The sequence below is a fragment of the Etheostoma cragini genome, unplaced genomic scaffold (genome assembly GCF_013103735.1).
Source record: "Etheostoma cragini isolate CJK2018 unplaced genomic scaffold, CSU_Ecrag_1.0 ScbMSFa_80, whole genome shotgun sequence".
Classification (NCBI taxonomy): domain Eukaryota; kingdom Metazoa; phylum Chordata; class Actinopteri; order Perciformes; family Percidae; genus Etheostoma; species Etheostoma cragini.
Genome location: NW_023269428.1, coordinates 96,503 through 105,506, shown reverse-complemented (window position 1 = coordinate 105,506; position 9,004 = coordinate 96,503). Strand labels below are relative to the sequence as shown.

Sequence of the window (9,004 nt, the reverse complement as noted above, 5' to 3'; positions counted from 1 at the left end):
GTTGTGTCTAGTGACCCCCGTGTTGTGTCTAGTGACCCCCGTGTTGTGTCTAGTGACCCCCGTGTTGTGTCTAGTTACCCCTGTGTTGTTTTTTATCAGGTGAAAAAAGTGAGCAGGTGGAGCTGTAAACTGTGCGGAGAGAAACAGTCACTGAAGAAGGTCAGAACATATCTCTTATCTCTTCCTCTCTATCTCCTCCTCCTCCGTACCTCCTCTAACCTATCTCCTCCTCCCTATATCCTACTCCCTACCTCGTATCTCTTCCTCTCTATCTCCTCCTCCTCCGTACCTCCTCTAACCTATCTCCTCCTCCCTATATCCTACTCCATATCTCCTACATTGGGCAGTGTGTTCTGCGTTGTGATTGGTTGACAGGAGTTTGGGCGGTGTGTTCTGTGTTGTGATTGGTTAACTGGGGTTTGGGCGGTGTGTTCTGCGTTGTGATTGGTTAACAGGAGTTTGGGCGGTGTGTTCTGCGTTGTGATTGGTTAACAGAAGTTTGGGCGTTGCGTTCTGCATTGTGGGTGGTTCAGAGGCAGACTTACCATTAGGCAAAGTGCCTTAGGCCCCCTAAAACGCCTCATAAACTCATGGTTACGATTTGTTGTCTTACTTTTCACCAATAAATTATAGCTCTAAACATTGGTACGGTACCTAATGCTATCTGATTGTTTAATTCATGATGAGAAACTCCCCCCCGTCCCCACTTCATTGGACTATTCCATTATCCTACTGTAAACAAACAGCTCAGCCTGCTGTTAGCCGGAGGCCACAGACGGCTCAGCGTGCTGTAAGCCGGAGGCCACAGACGGCTCAGCCTGCTGTTAGCCGGAGGCTACAGACGGCTCAGCCTGCTGTTAGCCGGAGGCTACAGACGGCTCAGCCTGCTGTTAGCCGGAGGCCACAGACGGCTCAGCCTGCTGTTAGCCGGAGGCCACAGACGGCTCAGCCTGCTGTTAGCCGGAGGCCACAGACGGCTCAGCCTGCTGTTAGCCGGAGGCCACAGACGGCTCAGCCTGCTGTTAGCCGGAGGCCACAGACGGCTCAGCCTGCTGTTAGCCGGAGGCCACAGACGGCTCAGCGTGCTGTTAGCCGGAGGCTACAGACGGCTCAGCGTGCTGTTAGCCGGAGGCTACAGACGGCTCAGCCTGCTGTTAGCCGGAGGCTACAGACGGCTCAGCCTGCTGTTAGCCGAAGAGTATTGTCAGCCAGGTTGCTATAGCGATGCTAACATGATGAAGAGTAGTGTCAGCCCAGGTTGCTATAGCGATGCTAACATGATGAAGAGTAGTGTCAGCCCAGGTTGCTATAGCGATGCTAACATGATGAAGAATAGTGACAGCCCAGGTTGCTATAGCTGTACTCTCCCAGTCGACTAGTTGATTTATTGGGCGATACCTTCTGGCTCGACCAAAATTCTGATTGGTTGATTTTTTTGCTGTGTTATTCAATCAGCTGGAAGCAGAGACCGTTACGGTATTGCTAATGGGAGTGTTTACAGAGCATCCCTGTTTCACAGGTAAGTCTGTCTTCAGAACACCCCCCTTGTTTTCTCTTTTGTTGGATTAGCCCGACCCACTGGGGACAGGTTGAAGAAAGAACTAGAAAACCTTGTTTTAGTGGTTTGATGAATATTTATTTAGTTTCCAGTCAGAGTCCTCCACCATGTCGAAGACATCGCCGGTGTGGCGGCATTTTACAAAAATAGGTAACGGGAAAAATTCAAATAAAATGCTCTGTGTTCCGCGCTGCGTGCTCTGTGTTCCGCGCTGCGTGCTCTGTGTTCCTCGCTGCGTGCTCTGTGTTCCGCGCTGCGTGCTCTGTGTTCCGCGCTGCGTGTTCTGCGCTGCGTGCGAGGACATGCACAGAGCATTACTGCATCACAGAGCTGTCAGAGCCGACAGATGAGTGGCATTACAGTGCAATGTCAAATGTCAAAAATGATTTCATATACTGCAAATAACCTAAAAGGACAAGTACTGCAGGACAGTACAGGTCATTAATCTTGCAGTTCCTACGAGATGTGGGGGGGGTTGTTAAAAGATAAGCAGGTCTTGGCTCATATACAGTGAAAAAAGGACTGTGTAATGTGCTTCTCTTGCCGCCTATTTGGAAACAGAAAAGTGCTGTGTGTGTGTGTGTGTGTGTGTCTGTGTGTGTGAAGACTGGAGAAAAGTTACAGTACGTCTTTCTCAGATAAATAAGGAATGAAAGGGGGAGAACACGGGTTGTGAAGGGCCCTATGCCTGTGTTTGAAAATGACTCAAAATGACTAAATCCGCCCCTGGGTTGGTTAACAGGAGTTTGGGCGGGGCTCCGGGGCAGACTGCAGGCGTCATGTTCAGAAACTCAACGCCATGAGAGGAGCCGTGCTACATCAGCAGGACAGCACCTGGTCGCTAAGGTAACTGGCCTGGCTGTCCGACAGTGTACTGCAGCATTTTAAATGTAATCTCACCTGTTGCTGCTTTACTGTTCACAGGAAACAGGAAGTAGAAGGAGAAGAAAAAGACGAGCAGGTAAACAGACACACATAGACACACACAAACACACACGGTGCTTGTGACGATACTTCAGCCAGACACCGGGGACGGGGCTTATGGTCGATACCATTGGGGGCGGGGTTTATGGCCGATACCGACCGGGATGGGGCTTAAGGCCGATACCAACAAGGGGTGGGGCTTATGACCAATACTATCACCAGGAGGCGGGGCTTGTGGTCGATACCACCGGGGACGGGGATCGTGACCGGTATCACCAGGAGGCGGGGCTTATGACCAATAACACTGGGGGGCGGGGTTTATGGCCAATAATGGCGGGTGCTGGGCTCATGACCGGTATCACCAGGTGGTTGATACCATCGGGGTTGGTGCTTATAGTCAATACCGCCAGGGGGTGGGACTTATGACCGGTATCACAAAGAGGCGGGGCTTGTGGTTGACACCGCCGGGGGCGGGGCTCGTGATTGGTATCACCAGGAGGCAAGGCTTAAGGCCGATACCACCGGGGGGACTTCTTTTGATACCACCAGGGGGCGGGGCTCATGGCTGATACCATCGGGGGCGGGGCTTACTGCGATACCACCGTGGGCGGGTCTCGTGAATGTTATCACCTGGAGGCGGGGCTTATGGCTTATAAATCGGCTATCTCATCTCAGGAGACAGCAGCAAGCCGCTGGAGCAAATACCTGGTCACACCTGAGGAGGCGGAGCCAGAGGACAAGGACGAGGAGAATGTTCTGATGGACAGGCAGGGTCTCCATGGCAAAAGCACAGCTGACAGGTGACAGTAATCAGTATCCCACAATGCAATGCTGTAAAGCATAACTTTAATGTAGTTTTTTTTACAAATTTTAAGGGACTGTTGGTCTAGTTATTGACTTTTAAGAAGAAGAATATGAAATCATGGTTCAGGGTCATTTTCCCATTAGATGCCTGCAGAATAACACTCGTCTGACTGTAACATCTGAGGGTTTTATATCTTTAATCTCTCGTCAGACTGTAACATCTGAGGGTTTTATATCTTTAATCTCTCGTCTGACTGTAACAGCTGAGGGGTTTATGTTTTATATCTTTAATCTCTCGTCAGACTGTAACATCTGAGGGTTTTATATCTTTAATCTCTCGTCTGACTGTAACATCTGAGGGGTTTATGTTTTATATCTTTAATCTCTCGTCTGACTGTAACATCTGAGGGGTTTATGTTTTATATCTTTAATCTCTCGTCTGACTGTAACATCTGAGGGTTATATATGTTTAATCTCTCGTCTGACTTTAAATTCTGAGGGTTTTATATCTTTAATCTCTCGTCTGACTGTAACATCTGAGGGTTTTATATCTTTAATCTCTCGTCTGACTGTAACATCTGAGGGTTTTATATATATCTTTAATCTCTCGTCTGACTGTATATATATATGTAAACGCGATGAATTATGGACATGAAGTGGATATATCTTGGGCGTAATGGTTGGGATTTAAAGCTCAACAACCCCTAAAAAAGGTGGAAGTTCCAGGCTGGATAGTAAATCAACTGTAGAGGCTAGAAGGACCACCGTAACCGCTAGCTCGTTACCTTTTAAAACGCAACCATTGGTAAGTCAATCGCTTGTATGGTTCATTAATTATTAAACTATGAATCAGAGGTGCTGTTTGCACTCGTGGGCGAGTGTCTCGGGCTCAGAGGGTTAATCTCTCGTCTGACTGTAACATCCGAGGGTTTTATATCTTTAATCTCTCGTCTGTCTGTAACATCTGAGGGTTTTATATTTATATCTTTAATCTCTCGTTTGACTGTAACATCTGAGGGTTTTATATCTTTAATCTCTCGTCCGATTGTAACATCTGAGGGTTTTATATCTATAATCTCTCGTCTGACTGTAACATCTGAGGGTTTTATATCTTTAATCTCTCGTCTGACTAACATCTGAGGGTTTTATATTTATATCTTTAATCTCTCGTTTGACTGTAACATCTGAGGGTTTTATATCTATAATCTCTCGTCTGACTGTAACATCTGAGGGTTTTATATCTTTAATCTCTCGTCCGATTGTAACATCTGAGGGTTTTATATCTTTAATCTCTCGTCCGACTGTAACATCGTAGGGTTTTATATCTTTAATCTCTCGTCTGACTGTAACATCTGAGGGTTTTATATCTGTAATCTCTCGTCTGACTGTAACATCTGAGGGTTTTATATCTTTAAACTCTCGTCTGACTGTAACATCTGAGGGGTTTATGTTTTATATCTTTAATCTCTCGTTTGACTAACATCTGAGGGTTTTATATCTTTAATCTCTCGTTTGACTAACATCTGAGGGTTTTATATCTTTAATCTCTCGTCTGACTGTAACATCTGAGGGTTTAATATCTTTAATCTCTCGTCTGACTGTAACATCTGAGGGTACTATATCTGTAATCTCTCGTCTGACTAACATCTGAGGGGTTTATGTTTTATATCTTTAATCTCTCGTTTGACTGTAACATCTGAGGGGTTTATGTTTATATCTTTAATCTCTCGTTTGACTGTAACATTCGAGGGTTTTATATCTATAATCTCGCGTCTGACTGTAACATCTGAGGGTTTTATATCTTTAATCTCTCGTCCGATTGGAACATCGTAGGGTTTTATATCTTTAATCTCTCTTCTGACTGTAACATCTGAGGGTTTAATATCTTTAATCTCTTGTCTGACTGTAACATCTGAGGGTTTTATATCTGTAATCTCTCGTCTGACTAACATCTGAGGGGTTTATGTTTTATATCTTTAATCTCTCGTCTGACTGTAACATCTGAGGGGTTTATGTTTTATATCTTTAATCTCTCGTCTGACTAACATCTGAGGGTTTTATATTTATATCTTTAATCTCTCGTTTGACTGTAACATCCGAGGGTTTTATATCTATAATCTCGCGTCTGACTGTAACATCTGAGGGTTTTATATCTTTAATCTCTCGTCCGATTGGAACATCGTAGGGTTTTATATCTTTAATCTCTCGTCTGACTGTAACATCTGAGGGTTTAATATCTTTAATCTCTCTGACTGTAAAGTCTGAGGACTTTATATCTTTAATCTCTCGTCTGACTGTAACATCTGAGGGTTTTATATCTTTAATCTATTGTCTAACTGTAACAACTGAGGGTTTTATATCTTTAATCTCTCTGATTGTAACATCAGTGGGTTTTAGATCTTTAATCTCTCGTCTGACTGTACCATCTGAGGGTTTTATATCTTTAATCTCTCGTCCGATTGTAACATTGTAGGGTTTTGTATCTTTAATCTCGTCTGACTGTAACATCTGAGGGTTTTATATCTTTAATCTCTCGTCCGACTGTAACATCTGAGGGTTTTAATCTTTAATCTCTCTGATTGTAACATCAGTGGGTTTTATATCTTTAATCTCTCGTCTGACTGTAACATCTGAGGGTTTAATATCTTTAATCTCTCTGACTGTAAAGTCTGAGGAATTTATATCTTTAATCTCTCGTCTGACTGTAACATCTGAGGGTTTTATATCTTTAATCTCTCGTCTGACTATAACATCTGTGGGTTTAATATCTTTAATCTCTCGTCTAACATCTGAGGGTTTTAATCTTTAATCTCTCTGATTGTAACATCAGTGGGTTTTATATCTTTAATCTCTCGTCTGACTGTAACATCTGAGGGTTTAATATCTTTAATCTCTCTGACTGTAAAGTCTGAGGAATTTATATCTTTAATCTCTCGTCTGACGGTAACAACTGAGGGTTTTATATCCTTAATCTCTCGTCCGATTGTAACATCGTAGGGTTTTATATCTTTAATCTCTCTTCCGACTGTAACATCTGAGGTTTTTATATCCTTAATCTCTTGTCTGACGGTAACAACTGAGGGTTTTATATCCTTAATCTCTCGTCCGATTGTAACATCGTAGGGTTTTATATCTTTAATCTCTCGTCCGACTGTAACATCTGAGGGTTTTATATCTTTAATCTCTCGTCCGACTGTAACATCTGAGGGTTTTGTATCTTTAATCTCTCTGACTGTAAAGTCTGAGGACTTTATATGTTAAATCTCTCGTCTGACTGTAACATCTGAGGGTTTTATATCTTTAATTGTGCTGATTGTTGAGCTTGATTGGTAAACATAATTAGGTGTCATCTGAACAGTAAAAGGTAATTGGTAAATTTGGTAAGGTAAGTGTTTCTTAATAATATAAGTGTGTGTCTCTTTAAAGTTAAATTATTAATTATTATAAATCCAGGAAGCTGTTTTAAATGTTGAAGTTGTCTGTGTTCTGACAGGAAGAGGAAGAGAAGACGGAGCAGCTACACACCAGAACAGGTAACACCCACACACACCCGAACGGGTAACACCCACACACACCAGACCAGGTAACACCCACACACACCCGAACAGGTAACACCCACACACACCTGAACAGGTAACACCCACACACACCCGAACGGGTAACACCCACACACACCAGACCAGGTAACACCCACACACACCCGAACAGGTAACACCCACACACACCCGAACAGGTAACACCCACACACACCCGAACAGGTAACACCCACACACACCCGAACGGGTAACACCCACACACACCAGACCAGGTAACAAACACACACACCAGATCAGGTAACACCCACACACACCCGAACGGGTAACACCCACACACACCCGAACGGGTAACACCCACACACACCAGACCGGGTAACACCCACACACACCCGAACAGGTAACACCCACACACACCCGAACAGGTAACACCCACACACACCAGATCAGGTAACACCCACACACACCAGAACGGGTAACACCCACACACACCCGAACGGGTAACACCCACACGGACAGGTAACACCAACACACACCTGAACAGGTAACACCAACACACACCCGAACGGGTAACACCAACACACACCCGGACAGGTAACACCAACACACACCCGGACAGGTAACACCCACACACACCCGAAAAGGTAACACCCACACCAGAACAGGTAATACCCACACACACCCGGACAGGTAACACCCACACCCGAACGGGTAACACACACACACACCCGGACGGATAACAGTCACAACACTTATTATTATCATACAGCGTTTACACAGAACAGGGGACGACTGTTGACTCTGTTATGAATAATGTCTGTTTGTCTGTGTCTCTCTATCTCTGTCTGTGTCTCTCTTTCTCTCTCTATGTGTGTCTGTGTTCCTAAACACTGTGGACTTTTTAGGAGTTTTTATGAAATATAAACAATGAATACAAAATAAACTTCTGATTGTATTTTCTGCAGACAAACTGGACAACCTCAGCCGGGACCACCAGTTCTCCCATTCTGGACCGGTCCAGTCCTGGTCTGGACCAGCCCAGTCTGAACTGGCCCAGTCCCAACCTGAACCGGCCCAGTGCTGGTCCTGGTCTGACCCAGCCTGGTCCGGACTGTTCCAGTCTTAACCGGCCTGGTCCTCCCCGCATGAGTTCTGGACCGGCCTGCAGGTGGTCTTGTTTCCTCAGTGGTTCTGGGAGTCAGACAAAGGGAGCGGAGCCTCTGGTCAGTGGGAGGAGTCAGACACTGGGCAGAGCTACCTCTCTACCCTGTGACGTCATCGCCCAGGCCCCGCCCCCGCCCCGCCCCCTCCTTCCTGCTTCCTCCATGTTTGAGAGCGGCGAAGATTTCAGCTTCGACGACTTTTAGATAAACTCAACCAGTGATTGGACAACCAGTTGGTTATCAAATAAGATATGTATTGTACATGTTTGACTGTACTGTGTAGTTTATATTACTGTTCTTTAAAAATAAAGTACATATATATTTGTGCTCTACGCTTGCAAAGTAAAGTACATATTCACCTCAAATTCAGATCTTCATGTTTTTATAGTTAAAAATAACAAAGCAGCCACATGTTAACCAATAAGTCATAAAATGTCATATTAAAGTATGTTGAAATATTCATAAACAGTCATAGTATAGTATGTTGAAATATTTATAAACGGTCATAGTATAGTATGTTGAAATATTTATAAACAGTCATAGTATTCAGATTTGGTAGGTCATACAGGTCCAATGACGGGATTGAAGAAGTATTCAAAGCAATGTTTCCAGATTCGGGGCTTGTACAGTCATTTACCTGTGGAAAAGGCAAGACCAGATACGTGGATAAATTTGGATTGGCGCCGTATATAAAAAAAGAGCTCGTCCCAGAAGTCCAAAAATGCGGTGCGTTTGTAATTATGTTCGACGAGACACTGAATCAGACAACTAAGAGCAAACAACTGGACTTGCATGTGCGTTATTGGTTAAATGACCACGTCCAGTCAAGATTCTATGGAGCACAGTTCATGGGCCATGCAACTGCTCAGGACCTACTTCAGCATTTCAAAGTAAGTGCCATAAATATATTTATTAACTAAACTCTTGTGTTTGTGTATCCTATAGTTGAGCTTTACTGATTTGTCAAGTGGATAACCACTATGGATAGGGCACTACACGTTAATTAGACAAATTAAAATGAT

At 44.3% G+C, this 9,004-nt stretch overlaps 1 protein-coding gene across 1 annotated transcript in view; it reads left to right on the top strand.

The window, feature by feature from the left end:
- mrnip (MRN complex interacting protein) overlaps positions 1–8,390 on the top strand; it is a 9,692-nt gene extending 1,302 nt beyond the window's left edge. Inside the window, exons 2-7 of the mRNA XM_034866496.1 lie at positions 100–159; positions 2,301–2,404; positions 2,483–2,519; positions 3,158–3,282; positions 6,780–6,819; positions 7,785–8,390. Of these exons, the coding sequence (XP_034722387.1) occupies positions 100–159; positions 2,301–2,404; positions 2,483–2,519; positions 3,158–3,282; positions 6,780–6,819; positions 7,785–8,186 (768 nt within the window). The 3' untranslated portion in view covers positions 8,187–8,390. The remainder of the gene's footprint in view (positions 1–99; positions 160–2,300; positions 2,405–2,482; positions 2,520–3,157; positions 3,283–6,779; positions 6,820–7,784) is intronic.
- Positions 8,391–9,004: the final 614 nt, after the last annotated feature.